The sequence below is a fragment of the Paralichthys olivaceus genome, chromosome 9, assembly GCF_024713975.1.
Source record: "Paralichthys olivaceus isolate ysfri-2021 chromosome 9, ASM2471397v2, whole genome shotgun sequence".
NCBI lineage: Eukaryota > Metazoa > Chordata > Actinopteri > Pleuronectiformes > Paralichthyidae > Paralichthys > Paralichthys olivaceus.
Genome location: NC_091101.1, coordinates 7,633,783 through 7,652,405, shown reverse-complemented (window position 1 = coordinate 7,652,405; position 18,623 = coordinate 7,633,783). Strand labels below are relative to the sequence as shown.

At 40.4% G+C, this 18,623-nt stretch overlaps 1 protein-coding gene across 1 annotated transcript in view; it reads right to left on the bottom strand.

The window, feature by feature from the left end:
- The window catches only part of gabra4 (gamma-aminobutyric acid type A receptor subunit alpha4), a 28,701-nt gene extending 13,087 nt beyond the window's left edge, over positions 1 to 15,614 (bottom strand). The window contains exons 1-8 of the mRNA XM_020078609.2: positions 15,117 to 15,614; positions 14,852 to 14,970; positions 13,573 to 13,640; positions 12,863 to 13,083; positions 12,147 to 12,229; positions 8,205 to 8,348; positions 7,151 to 7,303; positions 1,330 to 1,586 (exon numbers count right to left, since the gene is read on the bottom strand). Coding sequence (XP_019934168.2) covers positions 1,330 to 1,586; positions 7,151 to 7,303; positions 8,205 to 8,348; positions 12,147 to 12,229; positions 12,863 to 13,083; positions 13,573 to 13,640; positions 14,852 to 14,970; positions 15,117 to 15,208 — 1,137 coding nt within the window. The 5' untranslated portion in view covers positions 15,209 to 15,614. The remainder of the gene's footprint in view (positions 1 to 1,329; positions 1,587 to 7,150; positions 7,304 to 8,204; positions 8,349 to 12,146; positions 12,230 to 12,862; positions 13,084 to 13,572; positions 13,641 to 14,851; positions 14,971 to 15,116) is intronic.
- Positions 15,615 to 18,623: the final 3,009 nt, after the last annotated feature.

Sequence of the window (18,623 nt, the reverse complement as noted above, 5' to 3'; positions counted from 1 at the left end):
CAGGCTGAGGAGCAGGTACCATCAACTCTCCGTGGCCTTCATGTCAAGCCCTTTGGTGCAGCAAACAGGACCTGCTCTCGAAGAAAAGAGTTTTCATTTTCCCCCCAGTGCCAGAGCCTTTCTGAAACCTATACAGATGTACCAGAGCTGGGTTGCCGTGGCAACCTCCTAATCCACTGAAGCGCTGTTGTCACTATACTGCATTCAGACATGATTACGCCACACTGGGATTTGGACTGGAGGGAGCAACTCAAAGTAGTTAGTGAAAAACTGACATATGCATTGCTGGGCTGTGTCAGCTTCAATGATCAGTATAGACCAAGTGTATGTATGTGTAAGTTTACCCTGTTAGAAGAACTGAACATATAAGAAACATATAAGATCTCTCTCTTCACATTGATCCTGTCTGTATATTACAGTGTTAATACACCACCATACAGTCCAACAGTGACATAATGTCATTTCTCACTACAAGCTCTGAAATAGCTTCATGGCATAGTCATCAATTCTGATAGACTCTGTGAGACAGCTTCCATGGTGACCATGGTCATCTTTTGTCAACTGGTGATACAAAAATAGATTTATTCCAGTAGAATTTCAAAAGAAAAGTTTTTGCAGCAAACACCATCGCTGAGACACCCACCTTGTGATTGGCCTCAAACATCTGTGAAGCTGTTTTTAGATCCTGTTTGTTTTTTTCACACGTTAACATTATTTCAGTCGTCTCTACACCACAGTCATCAAATTAGCTGCTACATTTACAAAAGCTACATTTGTCAAGGCTGATTTGGGAAAACATGTAGGTAATATTTTAGGAGTCAAAGGGCAACTTTCTACGTAATTAAGGAAAAGAAATAGCTGCAGCCCTTTTATTGAACTGAGACGGAGACAGTCTCAACTGTGAAACAATAAATGAATTAAACTAATAGTGGAAAAGCTGAGAAAAACCCCAATGATCATATAATAGTGATTGCATGAATCACCACTGGTTTTGAAGAACACACGTTTTTATGTGTGGAACCAGACTAGCCAGCTTTTCAGTCTTTTGACATATGTTGAGGATATATATCAGGAAAAGTTTGAAGAATTCATAATAACAGACAGAATTTAGTTCTATTGCTATTTGTATGTCTACATTTTATCATCTCAGCTTTTATAAGCAGCAGCACAGCTGACAGTCCTCAGACAGCCCCACTCCTGGCTATAAAGGTTTAGGCTAAAGGCCAGATACAGTAAGCACATAATAAGGGACATGCTGTGTAAGTGCTCCTTGAAGTAAAGTGCTATCAGGTTATTTGCCACAGCCACTTTGAGGGAAACAAAAATCACCTGCAGCACTTCCTCTGTGTCCTTGACCTTGACTGGCGTGGTTTGCGGAACCGGGGGACATTTGGCCGGCTTCTTTTTGGCCCGCTCGATCTGCGTTTGGGTGAAGTAGTTTACAGCAGCAAACTCAATTAGGGCAGAGAAGACGAAGGCGAAGCAGACTGCGATGAACCAGTCCATCGCAGTGGCGTATGAGACCTTGGGGAGGGAGTGGCGAGCGCTGATGCTGAGTGTCGTCATGGTCAGGACAGTGGTAATGCCTTCAATTACAAAGACAAAAAGAACAATGTCAGCCATATTAACCTGTACCTATGAAGTGTTTCATATTATGCCCTACGCTTAAAGTCTAATATCTCTAATAAAGTTATTTAAAAGTTAGTCATTTTTCTAATAGAAGCAGCTAAAAATAAACTCAGAATAACATTTTCTTCATGTCATTGCTAAATAAATGGTGTTGCTGATCATTTGCACAGTGTTTAATAACCCATGGACATTACGTTGTTCCCATCAGCATATTTCATTAACTGCAGAGAGATAATGATGAGCCAAATGTATTTGACACTTTGAAATGGCAGATGAAGATAAAGACTCATTGTATTTCCACCTGCATTAACTGATTTGTTATTTTTTTTGTATCTTTATTTACACAGCGGATGTAGAGCAACATTAGTATTTGTTTTGAGTTGTGTTCCTGGCTACCTAGTGGCTGTAGGTTCACATCCATAATACTACATTGTCTTTTAAAACTTAAGTTTTGGCTTTCAAAGTACATCAGTCTTTGTCCACACAAGTGTTTTATTGTATATGCTCAGCTACACTGGGCATTTGCATGTCGGTGTGAACAGGAATAGCTTGAATAATAATATAGTAACAGTAATAGTAATAATAAAAATAGCGACTCAAGTATGTATGAAGCCTGAGTCCAATGCTTTTTAGTTTTTTGTGCTTTGTTTTGGTCTCCTCCAACTCATTGTCAGAGGCAAGGTTAATAACAGCAACTAGAGTGAATCAAAAACAGTAATAACTTATTAAAAATCAAAGACAATGAGATGAAAAACAACTCAGTGAAATCATCACTAGGAGCAGCATCTTCTTCAGCATCCATGGTTAATGGTGCAGTTTTAAATAAGCCTAAAGGGGCACGGACTGACTGAAAAAGGGCATCTGGAGGGTAAGCTAAGGCTAATCAGGCTTACAAGCGAAGCTGCCTCTTTCACTGGGATTCAGGCCAACATACTGCAAAGTGTCCCCCAATCAGGTTTAATTCATTCAATAGGATGATTTTGGAGCAAAGAATTAGAGTCTATACAACATAGATCTAAAGATTGTAGAGAAATGTGAACATGGTCCATCTTTGGACTGAATGTCATGTTTTGCATTCGCTTGTAAGCGGACTACCACGATGAGGACCACAAAAAAAAAAACATGACACAGATTTGAACAGCACACAAGGTCATATTCCCACAATAACAAAAGGTTAAAGTATAAGCCTGTAGCTCCTCATTCGTCCTTGCTGTTATTAACCAATAGCAATAATGTAAATTGGAGAAAATCCCCTTTACGTTGGAGATCTGGAACCATCTGTGCTGCAGAGTCCTCACCCAACATAGATTCATCCCCTGTGCCCGGACGTGACCGCCATATAATTACCTGTCAATCAAAACCGGTTGGATGACATTGATAGGTGAACTGTGGCTCGAGGCCACAGACTGACGATATCAACCTCTAATACAAAGCTGTTAGCAGAAAGTCCCATGAAGAGTGTGATGGAACTCTACATATTCAAAAGCTTTGTTATGTCGTCTCCTCTTGTTCCCAACTGTATGGATAATGGTATTTATGGGTAAATACTGCAGGCCTGTGTCTATTGGTTAATTCAGAAAAAAGTCTGTATCTACCTAAAAACTTGATTTGATATTTTTGTACAATAAATCTTTTTATTTTCATACAGGTAACTTTTTGACAGAAATACAGGTGAACTACCCTTCACTCAATCATTGTAACACTGCTTGATCATTTTCACCTCAACACAATATCAAGTTTACATCTTGCAGAGAATACCAAGATTTTAAGAAACACATGTATTCAATCTCCTTTCAACTTTCAGACAGGAAATGGGTTTAGATTTTACGTCTGTCTGTTAAGCACAGAGCTGCATCCAGGAGGCTGCAGCTTTAGATTAGCATATAAGCTAAATGTGTCTTCACATTCACAGTTTTTTTTTTGAAAGATTTAGCAATCTATGAAATTTTCTCTTTTTTAACATAGTTTAAGATTTTAGAAAATACAAACATTCAGTCTTTTCAAGTTTTAGACAGTAAGATGCATAAAAATTTCACGTCTCTATGGAAAGTGCAGAGCTGCAGCTATGTTCCGCTTCGCTTAGCAAATAAGATTATTATCTAGATAAATGTTGTTAATTCAATATCGCTGTTTGTAGCAGCTGTAAACAAAACACAATTTTCCATAAGCCCTGCATGTTCATAACAACTTTTAGAAAATTGGAAAATTGACATTTGACAGTTTTATGTATTGCAAATACATTTTCATTGGGATTTGTAGTTGATTCAGTGCTCACAAAGTAAGTATTGTGTATTTTCAAATCTTCTTACTGCTGCAGTGATTTGTGGAATATGAAAATTAAACCACAGGAAAACGCTTCTTCTTTTTTAATGAAATATAAATCCTGAATAAGATATTACATAGAGTTACATAAGCTGGCGGAGCAGAGGCTAGTCCAGACGTAACGTCATGACTTCACCTCTTTTTGATGCAATTTTTTTGGAAAAGTCTGTGACAACATGACACTGTTGAAATAAATGTGCAAATGTTTGCTAAATTATGAAACCTAACTGTCATGTATACATACACTGTGTGTGTGTGTGTGTGTGTGTGTGTGTGTGTGTGTGAATTTCACAACTATCAACTATTCCATAAACTCATGCATATCCATCATGGGTGACTAAGTAGACATTATACTTTGGGACCAGCTCTACCTCTGCACACTCATTCTATGCAAATGCTGCAGTGAACCACAATCACAACACGTATCAAAGTCATTTAAACCAATGACTTGATGATTTGAATTCCTTTCAAAAATGTGCCTCCATTTTAAACCAAGAGGGTCCAACTGTAATCCTTCCTCCTGTTTGTCCTCCTGATAAACTCTAAACATGACGCTATGGCATAATCTCTGAGGCAAGAAGTCAAAACAGTAAGGTCGGCTGCAGAAAAGAAATGGACAAATCCAAACATGGCTCGCCCTCCTCCCTTCCCACCCCTAACCTCACCCAGCGCAGCCACACACACACACACACACACACACACACACACACACACACACACACTTCCAAATGCAGCAGATTGGAGCAGAATGAAGCCGCCTCAGAGGCTCCACTGAGACAACAGTAGTTGTGCTGCTGTGACGTCTCTGTCACGCTGGGCACTGATGGCAGGGGCAGTGCAGCTGGACTGTCAGCTACACTGGACACTGCAGGAGAGCAGCGTTCATCCTCTACTGCCTTATTATACTCTAATGCACAGGTTCACAGTTTGAACCCACACACCTGGTCACACAGGGGATTTCTGCACACACTCAATACACGAACTGTGCAGTCGACAGAAAAGACACACACCATGTCAGATGCACGCTGAAAGGTAACAGCTGACATCACGGTGGAAACCATTTGGAACATTGGTTGTTTCCTCACGATTAGGGAATCAGTACGTTGCCACAGTTTGAATAAATGCCAGCAACATGTCCATTACATTACATGAGATTTTACACAACACAGACAAACCCAAAAATCTATTACCAGCTTATAATTGATCTATGAAGCTTGAGTGTCTTTTCACAAAGAGATAACATAGGACACATAAAAAACAACACTACTGAGTAAAGAAATGATGCGAATATTCTTATAGAACAGCACACGTGTCTGTGGCATCACATACAGCTGACATGTCTGTTCTGGGAATCATCTCTGACTCAGTTTTGTTTTCTCTCTGTCTCATTGCTCTTGATGACGTTAAATTGCCTCCCGAAAAAACCAGGCTCCACAAAACCATTTATTAGAACTGCTCTCAAGACCAAGCATCAGCGTCATTATCTGTGAATGACTCTCCATCAACAAATGTGGAAGAACATGGTCAACAAACTGCTGAAAGGAGACGTCCCCAAATAATCAAACAATAAAGCAGAGCAACACTGGGTAAAGTGTTTTCTTTCTCCTTCATATATAGACACTTAATAATACATAAACAATTTAAGGACAGAGCCCCAGTAGAACTAGAGGAGAGATCCAGTAAGTCACAACTGATAATGTGATGATAAATTATAAAAAACATGTATGTTGATGGAACAAAATGTAATAGTGTTCAAACGCAATGTAACAGCTGTAACTTCCTTTGATGGTAACATATTATTCTAATAGTACTCTAATAGAATCCAGTAACTGGGAAAATATAATACTAACATTATGTGCAATGTTACTCTTCCCTTTTTCATCATATTACCTTCAATATCTTTTGCAATATTCCATATCACTTACTCCTATTATCATATACTTACTGCCACTGTGTCAGTTTACTGTCAGATGTAACTGATTTTAGTTATATTTCTAAAGTCATTTTAATCAGGCACTGATTCAGCATTTACTCTGTTTACACCTTTTATTAAACTTTTAACTTATACTACACTTTATATCTCTAATAATTTTCACTTAGATTTTTAGACTTAATAGTCTATTGTTTTATTATACTGTAATATATATAATAATATATAATAATATAATTATTGTGCCATCTTGTTCAAAGATCTATCATTTTCTACAGGATTAATAAATCCTATCTTATCTTATCTTAATACATCGCATTGTTAATTATGAAGCTGAAAAACTGTAATGACCCGGACGAGTCTATCAACTGAACTCAGAGACACCAAAGTGCTTTTAACCAATCATGAAACTCCTGCGAGCAGCTAACAGGCCTAGCCATGTGTCAAAGTAATGGAGCGTCACTGTAATTAGTAACTATTCCCTGCACCACTCATAATGGAAAAAAGTCATCAGTGTTGCATTACTGTGATGGGTGTTATTTACTGCCCAACAATGTAGCTAACTAGAGTTGGTATTTCAATATGAAATGGATAATAATAATCATTATTATAATTATTACTATTACTACTGTTATAAATTCCCTGAGTTATTGAATAACTACTATTATTTACTTACTAAATTGTGGGTTTTTCATCTGCTTATTATTATTTATACATCATTATATCAATCATGATTTTTACTATGTTCAAGTCAGTTGTGCATGTAGCACCTTAAAACCAAACCAGCCTTGTAGCTCTGTTATGTGTATATATATAGTATACACATACAGGATCTGTAAATACCTAACATGATTCTCCAGGTTTTTTGTCTATAAGAACAACCCCTTAATTCTCTGTCATGAAATATTTCCCCATCTTACCCTGAATTTATTTTTAAAAGCTTTTATTACATTAAAACCAATTTCAGATGTATAATCCACCATTTAAAACTATTTTTGTAGATTTAAATTTCTGTTCTTTATCTTAGGCATATTTGCCTGGGAGATGTTCAAAATGATTTTCCACACACCAAAACTAATAAAAATTCATTTGCATTTCATGTTTCTTGAAATAAAAAACAGCTATAATATTTGACATAATCATCACACACTGTGACATTGCTTAGTTGTGCAGAGTGGACACACACTCCAGCTCTGATCTGTTTGCACAGAGGCATCCTATAAGTAAACAGAGAGGAGGAGCGGGGCTGTGCAGGATCAGGATACATACCGAAGACTGTGCGTGCCGGGACTGATTCTTTATTTATCCAGAAGGACACTTGGGAGAGGATTACTGTCATTATGCAGGGGATATACGTCTGAATCATGAAGTAGCCCATTTTACGTTTCAAGTGGAAGTAGACTGTCATCACCACATATTCACCTGGAGAATGAGGAGAAATGAATTAGTTTGATCATTAACAAAGAGTTTAAAGTTGCAGGCTGACAGATTTCCATGAATACAGCTTCAGACAGATGTCACTTTTGATTTTATTTCTTTTTTTTCATACTCCTCTACTTTTAGACCCCCCCCCCCCCCATCCATTTTCACCCAAAATGGACAGATGCCACCTGTTCCCACTCTCTGCTGCTAAAATCTTTTTTCATATCGTCCAGTATTTATGTGAACCAGGAGGCCATCTGGAATTCGGCGACATGTGATGTTTACAGAGTTTGATGTCATGAGGCCGGTGCACTCTCATGTCTGCAAGAGTCAAAGCTCCAAACCTCTCCAATATCTAGTACCTGAGCTGCATTTGTGCAACTCCTGCAGTGCCTGTTCTAAATCTGCCTGTTTGGGCTGTTTGCTTGACCTGTGGTACGGCTGGCTGCAGCTTTCGCTCTGAAACTATAAAAGTGACCTGCAGCAATTGAGCCACATCCAGTAAAGACCGGCTGTGGATCCACTGAACTCTGAAGCTGCACCACCGCTGAGATGTTCACCTGTTTGTTCAAAGTTCGGTGACGCGTATCACATATTAAAGCTCAAAACAACTTTAGAATGGCTCTTCCTTTGGTCCTTAACAATACATATGACATGTTCGAAGCCAACAGCCACATACAACAGACAGACAAACGTGGAGTTAGGAGACTGATACTTGTCCTGTTGTCCAGTCAGAACTCAAAATGTAGAGTTGGTAAATCTAACAGGTTTGACAGGATTTCATATTTTCTGGTAGTGGGACGTAAACAATTAAGTTCATCACATCATTTCTGCAGCCATTTCACTTGGAAGCGTTTTTCAACTGATAACTCAAAATGGTGACAGGACGAGCAAGTCTCACCGGTGATGGATTTGATGGTTTCACTGGAGACCGTATGTCCGGTGAGATCATACTGAACGAGGCTGGAGGACTCGGGGGGCACCTCCACCGAATGCTGAGGCCCTTTGGTCCAAGTATAGATCATCTCCGTTTTGGGATAGGCATCTGTGGGCAGACAGCAAAGACACACCAGTGTGAGTCATTTACAGGCATAATGTGAACCTGCGTATGTTGTTGCATAAGTGTGGGCATGCACTGTATGTATGGTGTCTGTCCATTCACATAGGTTTATATGCTTTATAGGGCTTCGTGGAAAAGTCCTTCTGCCTCTTACTACTGTTCACAGAGTAACATGTTGTCCACCTGTATCAGGGACGTATTGTCCATTACTGTCCTTAGTTATTTAACACTGTGCAATCAGTTTACATGATAATTTGTGGAGGAGTGAAGCATAACCCAAAGAAGAACCCATTCAATTTGGGTGTTGATCTGGATCAAGGAGCAGATCCTGGATTTGTTTTCTCCCTCTGACGTTGTGAGACATTTTCTACTTTTCACTGACTTCTCAGAAGAATTCATGGATCTTGATGAAAACAATCAGGCATTTTTAGAAGATTGATATTAATGTGTGTATGTAGTTTGGTGCAGATCTAAATAGAAATCTGGATCTGGTGAATTTAGAAGTGGTTTCATGAAGGGACTGTGGAGCCTTGACGGTATGAACGGTATGAAATGTGATGTCAATGGTTGTATCACTGAAACATTTACCATTAAAACTTTTTGCACTTTATTCAAATGAAATATAGATCTGATTCTGCAAAAAGGATATATATATAATAAATATACAATGCTGTTAGTTTATAAGAAATACCTATTTTCATTTAAGTCAACTCATGTCGAGTAAACTTGGCAAATTTCCCCTGCTGTGGGACAAATAGAGCCAAGGATGAACTTATCTTATCTTATCTAATAGACTGGAATGCAAACATGCAATAAGCAGCTACAATCACAATTCAAATTTAACAATGTGTCACACGACTACTTGTATCTAAAAGGTGTGAGTCAGGTGTAACAAGCTGTTGGAAAGTTAGCACCTGACAGCTCAATGTTTTGGTTTCACATTAACTATCAGGTTATAGACAGTGACAGGATCTTCGGTAAAAACAGCCGCCTGCTGCTGCAGTAACTGGTTAATGGGAGCAGTGAGAATGTTAAAGTTAAACACTGCAAAACCCAAACAATGAGGTGGAACAGCAGAGTCAGACAATTATTCTTTGTGGGGTTTCTACAATGAGTGGCACTTATTAAAATATGGATATTGATTGTTGCAGCTTTAAGTTTGATCGAATAAAGTTATGAACCAAAATGCTGACTGTGAACTTATTGCTGCTCATTGTTTCTCAGAGAATTGTGTTCCTGGCAGTGGAAAGATCCTCGGACGCAACATCGCAGGATAATAAAACTCTCTAATTAATTTTTAAGGCTATCAGCTCTTAAAGGCAGTTTGACCCATCACCTCCATTCAAACGCAAGGAAACGAAAAAGATTACAGTGCAGGTTTCTCCAGACTTTATTGTAGTTGACTGCCAAGGAGGATTTTTCATCATATAACGCTGAACTGGCACTGACGGGTTAATATTATATTTGCTGTTTTTAAAAAAGACAACTTCCAATCCACTCTTTCTAATCCCACTCTTGTTTGGCTCCAAACCAGTGCATCATGGTGGAGCTGAAGTTCAACACATGCATTATGTCTGAGAGGATAGCTATGGTGCACATAATGTTCTGGGATTATTTTTGATTAAATTTTATATTTCAGTAAGAATAATTGCACAGCCTTTGTGTGCATATGCTAAATTAAGTATATTTCTAACTACATCATTGTGTAATTGTCATTCAGAATGAATTAATGTTTCATTTATATATTTTCATGTGCACGATTCCTACCTGCCATTTTTTATGTAGAACAGGGTTTAACATGGTGGAGTAGCCTCATTCTAGAGAAGCAGAGAGGTCTGTTGTGAATTCCGAGAAGTTTTTTTAAAGAGAAGTTGATGCCCGCTTATTACCCACAGCCCAGAAGGATTGGAGCACTCTACCAAGAAGGTCCTAGTACTTTGCTGCTCTGGTTGGGCTGACCAGTCTGTGGGCGCACAACAAAATGCCGGTCGTTTTAGCCTATGACTCCCTATGGGACTCTACTTCGACTGGATACCAACTGTGCAGCCAAAAAGAAATGACTGTGGTGTGTCATGGAGTGGAAAGCAATGCCTGCACAGTCTAGAGTCCAGATGGAGAAACAAAGAAGAAGACGGAGAGAGCGAGAGAGAAGAAGAAGAGTGAGGGAGTAAGGAAAAATGAAGGCAGGGCAGATAGAGAGAAAATTAGCATGCACACACACATGTGCACACACACACACACACACCAGCTATGGAAAATAGCTGCATAGGTCTGTGCTATCCTGAGGCAGAGGAAGGGATTCTGACCTTTCCTTCGCTTCAGGCCACATAAGATCCATGTTGGCTTCCTCATGACTGGAGGCTAAAGCTGCAGCAGAGCCGAATAGTGAAAGGAGGAGTGTGAGGAGGGGGAGAAGGATGACAATTACTGAGGGATGTGAATTTGTCCTCTGCAATGTCACTGACGGCAGATTGGGCGGGTGTAAAGGCAAACTCGTTGTCTTTTCCCTTCCTCTCTCCTGCAGATGTAATCTTTAAATCGCTGCTCGACTCTGATAAGACAGAGACACATTATGTGAGAAAGTCCTTTATTTGAGATAAGTGATTTCTGCTGACCAGTAGGCCCACTCTAAACACTGATGCTGAGTAAGGGCTTCATTGTTCACAATGAAGAATGAAATACTTATTAGCATTCAGTTGATTTGTGTCTGATGAAGTGTTCAGTTCCTCAGCTGATCCTGTTATACCGAATGCAGTCCAGCTCCAAGCATGTGACTGAGCCGTGATAGTTTTATTTTTACTTTTAGGATGTTAGGACAGATATTTGATTTGTGAGAGACTGAGGTTTTCTCCCCTCTTTGTTTAAGAGTGTGGTCTTTAAGTTTGAGAGCAGGACTCAAATGCTCTCAGGGCAGGACAATTCCATTCGTCAATACCACACCTGGAATTGTATTGGTTGGGAAATTTTGTTGCGCGGAAGGAAAAATCCAAGAGCAGAGAAGAAAACCAAGAACAAACTTTTCACACAGAAGCAGCATGAGCACGAGGAGAAGAGCTAAAGCTGGAGGGCAGAAAATCTAAGCACAAGCACGGTATATTAAAGTGCGAACGCAGAGTTTTAGGAAAGAAAAGTATTTGTAAATGTGAATATATTTTAACATAAATCAAGAAACCTATATATACACACTAAATGGATAACAGCTTAAAACTTTCTTACAAAATCAAAAACAAAACCATACGAATCCCTTTGAATTTACACAAAGTGGAGACTCATGAAACATGGTAACTTGTTGTGGATTACTGGCTTTTTGTTTTTTTCGAAAAAACAAAAAGCCAGTAATCCACAACGAGTTGGCAGGTGAAACTACTCAGGGGGGCTCATAGACTTATGAGAAGTTAAGTGGGGGGGACTCGAGGCTGTTAGTTAGTTTATGTCTATTTAGTAGTGACTCAAATACAAAGGAAACACTGAAAATTAAACACTGTGTGTAGCTCCTTTGAAATGCACACACACACACACACACACACACACACACACACACACACAAACACACACACACACACAAACACTCACTACCCTACCCCACCTAAACCAAACCTATACCTAACCTTAAAACACGTCTTCATCTTGAACTTTAATGATTTACATTATAATGACTTGCTTTCTGTCCCCATAAGAAAAACAAGTCCCCATAATGTGACTGTGTAAACAGATTCAGGCTTCCACAATAGGAATAATACCCGGACCACTTACACACACACACACACACACACACAAACTTACAACTTCCAAACTTGAGCGGGCATGCGTGTCCATCCATGGGGAAGTCCACGAGCTTCATGGGACACTCTGCACTGATCGTCAATCTGTTTCAGAAACAACATCACACACACACACACACACACACACATCCATCAAGGGTTTCTGTGAGACAGGTAGTTACCGTCCAACTGTTTCATGTGATTTTCACTTCATACCACTTCTGATGAAAATGAAGCTTGTGATGACATTTCATAGAGAACTAAACCGTCAAACAGATATCAGATAAAACCATAGTTTATTCATACTTGAAAGGTTAGTGATTTACTTTTACCAGATCATTTTCACAAAAGAGGCAAAGGAACAGTTAATTGAGTGCTTTAATAGGATTTAAGGTTTGGTTTGACTGCCTCTGCACTGCACTGCCTCTACACTGTTTACACAGCGAGCCTGGCTCGGATTTCACAGGAAATCTGCCTGGCTGCTTTAAATTAAACAAAATCTGTCGTCTCTCCTCTCGTATTCGTATTAATGAGCACAAACACTAAAATGTTGAACACAAGATTGTTAAGAGTCCATTCTATCAGGAATTAGCATATTATGTTCCAATAGAAGAAAATAGACATATTTTCGGACCCAAACTATATGATCGTGGTCAGGCTGAGGATTGGGCTTTGAATATCACCTATCAATTGATTGATTGATGAAATAATGTGGTGGTGTTTGATATTCTTTAGTACCTCATGGTGTAGAGGATGGTGCCATTCTTCATGATGCGGAAGAGCTTGTTGGGAGCCGTCATGTTGTGAGCCACTGACTTCTTGCCATTCCTGAAGAACGTGTCTGGTGTCCACACCTTGGTCACCATCAGGTTGTTGAGCCTTAAAATCTCGATCGGGCCCTCGTACATCAACCTCCGGTCGACCCACGTCTGACGGAAGAATACGTCCATTGTGTACTCCTAAACGAGGAACATTGGCAAAACCAAGAAAAAAGCATTTACGGTTAGTAGGTTGGTGTAGTGATACTGGTTCATGAGTATTGGCATTCTTCTTGAAGGTCTACTTAGAAGAACAAATACTTTTTCACTGAAATAGATAATTGAAAAGGTTTACTTCCCCAGCAACAGCATGAAAATCCCTATCATTAAGGTTTGGCTGATTTCTATCTTCTCCAATAAACACATACAGGTGCATGTAAGTATAATGACAACTTAAAAAAGGAAACATAGGACATAGAGGTAGGTTGCCAACCACAAACAGATATGAGGGACCACCAGTGGTGGTTCAGCTTTTTAATCATAAGACACCTTCTGCTAAGGCAGGCCCACCCCAGGCTGATCAGACCTGGGTGTGTGTCCCTAACATCTTGGAGCCCAGTTGTGGTCTTTCCTCCTGATACCAACAGATAATATGTAATAATAATTCCATTAGGAGTGTGATATACATACCATTTCAACATCTGAAACAGGCCCAAAACTTGTCACATAAATATCTGTCTTGACTTCAGTCACAGGACCTAGTGAAACAGAAAGTAAAAACGAAAACAAGTGCTCCATTTAATGGCTGTTTCCTGTTATAAAGCCTTTCGTGCCACAGTCCATCCATAGAAAGAAACCATTTTATTTACACTTAGGTATAAACAGTTTAAAGGCCTCAGGGTCAAACCCGAAAGACATGCAATAGCTTATCTCATCCACAGACGTATATACTGCCTCTGCAAAATGGAAGTGGAAAAAATGCTTAAAAGATGTAAATACATAATCCTGTTTGATTTTCTTTTTTCCTCCCTCTCATTTAATGAATGTCGAGGCAGACATGTGGGGATAAGCAAGGCTACTGTCAGTGCGCCTGGATATATGTGTGCATTTCTGTTCACAGGCTGCTTTGCCCAGTCAAAGCTGCGACTGTTAGAATAATGCTGCTGCTGCTGCTGCTGTTGCTTAACGTGTCGTGGCTGCAGACATGATGTAAGAAAGCCAAATCCGCACTTTTAGCACTTGAACTGTGCATTAAATGTTTGTCCTGCAACATAACATATACTCATGGTTATATAACTGCATTCACTTAAAACGTGCGAGCTTAAAGGCCCCCCCTCTCTCCAAAAGGCAAAAACAGCTGGGCTTATAGCCTGCAGGATCAAATCTCAAACATCATCTTTCACTTGACCACAAGGCAACATGTTACATGGTGCATGATGCAAGTCAGTCATACACGGAGAGGTGAAGATATATAATTAATATCTTATTTGATATAGGGCCAGATCACAGCACCTGTTATCTCAAGGCACCTTACATAGAAACCATATTATACAGAAACCCAAATGTTCAAACATGTTGGCGACTGTGGAGAGAAGAAGACAGAACCAGGCTCAATGTGGGCGGTCATCTGCCTCGACCGGTTGGTGTGAGTGGAGGGAGAAATGAGGGATAGAGGAGAGGGGGGGAGATGGAGACTTGTACTTAAATTGCATGTTCCTACATATTTTATGATTATTTTTACTGTCAATTATTTGGGGAGTTTTTGTTGATCACAGCTGGAGGTCTAAAGAGAGTAAAGCCATCAATACAAATAAAACTCAATTATGTGTATTATTCCGGTTATTTTCTAACATCATATGGCGTAAAAGAGTTAATCAATAACTTCCCTTATGCTTTATGTAAGCGGAATGTTCTGGGTGTTTCCAATGACTCTACTTTTTTTTTCAACAATACTTTTACTTTTTCATACCTCCAAAGCCAGGTCGAAGCCTGTTGTCATATCCGTCCAGAAGTCGATCTAAAATGCGCGTAAAATTCTCTGGATAGATCCTCTCATCCTTCTTGGTCTGCCCAGAGCTTTTCTTTACACTAGAAAAAAACAAAAAGAAAAAACTATTCAGGATACCACAACAACAAAAAGACGCTAAAAAGGAAAAAGAGAAAAGCTAATGAATCGATCGGAGCTGGAGGTTCCAGCACCACGGACAGAGACACTGCGCACGGGGGCCACTCACCAAGTCGCCAAACAGAAAAAGTAGAAGAGGGTCCGAATCAAAGCGGGACGCGTCGCTGCTGTCACCATCTCCTTCTTCTTGGCAGACACCATGTTTCCATGCCATACTTCAAGCCTCTTCACATCTCACCGCGCCAGCTGCCTGCATGTGTCCCGGGGAGAAGAGGGAGCCAGGCGGCGACACCACCGAGGGCAGAGCGGCGCAGAGCGGAGGGAAGTTGTGAGGCTCGCTCCTGCTCCCGCAGTCCCTCCGCCAGACGCACGACGCACGCACAAACACACTCATGCACGCGCGCACACACACACATTCACCTTCCCCCAGCCCCGGTCACCTCTCGTCCAGATCCGAGCTGCTGCTGCTGGTGGTGGTGGAGGAGGAGATGGAGGTGGTGGAGGTGGTATCCAGAGAAAGAAACATTTCTCCCTCTGTCCTCTTCACTCTAACTCTATCTGTTTGTGTCTGTCTGTTTCTCTCCCTCCCTCTACTGCTCACTCTCTCTCTCTCTGTTCTGTCTCTTCTCTCTCTCTCTCTCTCTCTCTCTCACACACACACCTGCTGTGGTCAGGACACAGATTAAACGTGCGCTGCTTTTAAAATGACTTCATTAGAGTCACATCTCTGACTTCACCCTCTGTCCCAACTGTTAAAGGAGGATGCAGAATCTATGCGTTCATCTCCTCATCTGGTGTTGCATGACAGCATGACCTCCCCTGTTTTTCAAAGTCTGACATCAGTCTGCACTTTTTTCCATTCAGTGTTTTCTTTTTACACTTATTGTCAAGTCTCAAAAGCACCCTACAAAATTTAGAGGCCTTCCTGTTCGTGCCCTTTGACCCCAGCATCAATTAGTGTCCATCTCTGCTTTGTTACAATGCTGTACACAGCTTAGAATCCTGCATGCTGAACTAGTTTCAGCTGGGATGCATTGGTGAGCGCCTGTATAAAGATTCAAATGGGTCAGTCTTGTCGCAATACGCAATCACACACACACACACACACACACATACAAAGACACACAGGTACTGTAGAGGAACTGGGACAAGCCACATGCTGCTTCACAGATTTCTCTGCACCTGGGACAAGCACAAGACCTTGACTTTGTGTGTGTGTGTGTGTGTGTGTGTGTGCTTGCATATGTGCATGCATGCGCGTGTGTGTGGCTCTGAAGGTGAAGTGCAGGTAAATCTCGTAGGATAAACAAGATGTCTGGGTTCCACCAGACTGGCTTTCCTGATTAGTTTTGAAGTACACACACTGACACACGCACACAAACACACACACTGAAGCCACTTAGTGTGAAGGAAAGGTGAGGAAACATTATGTTGATACGTTACATGCGAGCTGAAGTCATGTAGTCTTATAAGGCAGCTCCCAATCCCTTGCACAGCCGCCCACCCCAGTCCTCCCACAATACACTAGAGCAAGGCGGCTCTGAGGGGGATGAGTAATACGCGTGCTCTTTGTGGGGGCAGGCTTTTGTCCAAGTGATTTTTTTAAACTCTTTTCTTTTTTTTTTCTATACATTTGATTACAATTTGCTCTTTAATGGAAACACTTTAGGCATACTGTAAAAATGTATTTAACAGCAGTAACGTGGCTGAGAATGTCAGAAGTACAGTTTTCGTAAAAGTCATGTTGGGCTCATTATGCCACGTTGACCTTTCCCTGTAAGTCTGTCCCATGTTTAAATTACAGTACGTGATGTGTTAGTGTGTTAGCCTTTGTGGCCTAAAGACACTGAATGGATTCACTAAAGAATTGTTAGAGCTCTCGGACTTCTTTATTTTACTGTGCTCTTCTGTGGCTTTAGTGTGTGTGTTTCTACAACACAGTTTGTCCTGAGGTTCCTTGAAACAGGATCTTCTTGCCTTGTAAGCTGTATGCCCTGCAGCAGAAATAACTGCTATGATAACCTAGTTTTTTTATCAGTGTGAATGCATGTGTGTGTGTGTGTGTGAAAGTACGTGAGCGTGCATGAAAGAAGAAGGTAAGAGAGGTGAAGCACAGCTCTGTGATGGCTGGCGTGTGTGGTGTAAAGGGTTGAGGGGCGTGACAGGATAGGGTCATTACATTACCTCCTGTAGGACCCACATGGGGCCTGATGAGAGCCTTTCAGAGAGTCCCAGCCTGAACACACACACACACACACACACACACCTACAGCCGCTGCAGCAGAGCTTGTTAGTTGGAGCTCGGCACACATGAAAGACTGCTGTCCTTACTGTGTAGCAGTTACAGCCAGATCTCATTTACTTTGCAGATAGTGATTTTTCGACAAGCAGTCAAATAGGCCTCATTATCAGGCTTTTGTTCAACAGTAAACAGAAATGGAAATTAAGATTCACTCAAGTAAAAACTAAAACTAAACTAAACTACTTTTGCGAAGTAACACATCATATGTGTCTTAGGACTGCAATTACTCAATATGTGCACGTTAAATGTATGATGACGTAATCTGTTTTGCTGGTTTTAACTAATCAGTGCATAGTTTTGCATGCACCAGCTACGGGATAAGAATACAATTGAGAGACACAGAGAAACTGCCTGAAAATGAGACACTAGAAATAAATGTTTGTAATTTTTTAAATTATACATAACCATTAGATTTCTTGGTTAAATAAAAATATTGATTCAGGTAGGTTTAGATTAATTAAAGTGGTATTCTTAAAGATTTTCACTTCACAACAGGGTGGCACAGTGGTGCAGTGCAGTGGCCTTATCCCAAGATGTTTCCTGGTTCAAATCCCAGCTAGAGTCTTTCTGTGTGGAGTTTCTATAGATTCCTCACATAGTCCAAAGACACACCATTGGTGCAATGTGAGAGAGAATGGTTGTCTGTGTATGTTGGTCCTGTGATACACTGGGGACTGTTCCAGGATTTTAACCACCTCTCGCCCAATGGGATTGTCTTCAACTCCTCCCCTCCACACTAAGAAATGTGTGTGTGTACTCTGTTTGGTCACTATCTATCATTGAGGGAGTTAAGACAGTGGTTAATGAGCCTATGACCTACAGGTAAAAGTATTGTAATATTTATGTATTTGCAGGGTGCTCATAATAATGGAATAATGGAACAAGATGGAGCAGCTACAGTGAGCTGTTAGATGAAGAGCTGCAGGCGACTGGCTGCACCTCCACCTTCTAAACTAGGTAACCGGCTCTTTTCATTGTAACCTTATGTGTGAAGACTGAAACCGTGTGCAGTATGAAACCAAATCCTGGTTGTTTTCAGAAATATTATTGGATTCTTCATTAGAATGTCAACAGTTTGTTTTACTGCCCTCAGAACTTAGTTAAGTTAAGACTTTCAGAGGTTTAGATATTTCAGCCAGTTAAATTGATGTATTATTGGAACAGAAAAGTTCTAGGTCACATTTCCTTCTCCTCTTGTATCAAAATCAAACCCTATGGCCACTGATTCACAGGTCACTGTCATTTCTTTCCACTGTGTGTTTAGTTTTTGTTAAAACCACATCTACAGCCCCCACACATACAAATGTGTTTGCA